This window comes from Trypanosoma theileri, assembly GCF_002087225.1.
Source record: "Trypanosoma theileri isolate Edinburgh chromosome Unknown TM35_Tth_26_V1, whole genome shotgun sequence".
In the NCBI taxonomy this organism is placed as follows: Eukaryota; Euglenozoa; class Kinetoplastea; order Trypanosomatida; family Trypanosomatidae; genus Trypanosoma; species Trypanosoma theileri.
Genome location: NW_021639868.1, coordinates 345,513 through 345,819, shown reverse-complemented (window position 1 = coordinate 345,819; position 307 = coordinate 345,513). Strand labels below are relative to the sequence as shown.

Sequence of the window (307 nt, the reverse complement as noted above, 5' to 3'; positions counted from 1 at the left end):
CAACAACAACGGGAATTCTCTCTTATGCATCCCGCAGTTTATCCTCAAGTCCCTATTGCTCATCATTACAATTACAGAGGAATACCGTGGTCATCCCCACAACCATGGGGAATACCCAGAACTTATAATGGACCTCCTCTCTATACACAACAACAACAACAAGGATACACAACGGAGGAGTTTCCTCAGAATATATACACAGATCCACCAGGGGAAGCTCCAATCTCGAATGAACACTATTTACGGCAGCGTAGAGATACTCGTTAAAACCACCAATAAGAAGAGATGATATATATATATATATATA

At 40.7% G+C, this 307-nt stretch overlaps 1 protein-coding gene across 1 annotated transcript; it reads left to right on the top strand.

The window, feature by feature from the left end:
- Position 1: 1 nt before the first annotated feature.
- Positions 2–289, top strand: TM35_000262200 (uncharacterized protein; the record flags this gene model as incomplete). Its single annotated transcript, XM_029027957.1, has 1 exon — positions 2–289. A coding segment is annotated over one exon (288 nt), but the record flags the coding sequence as incomplete, so codon positions are not given.
- Positions 290–307: the final 18 nt, after the last annotated feature.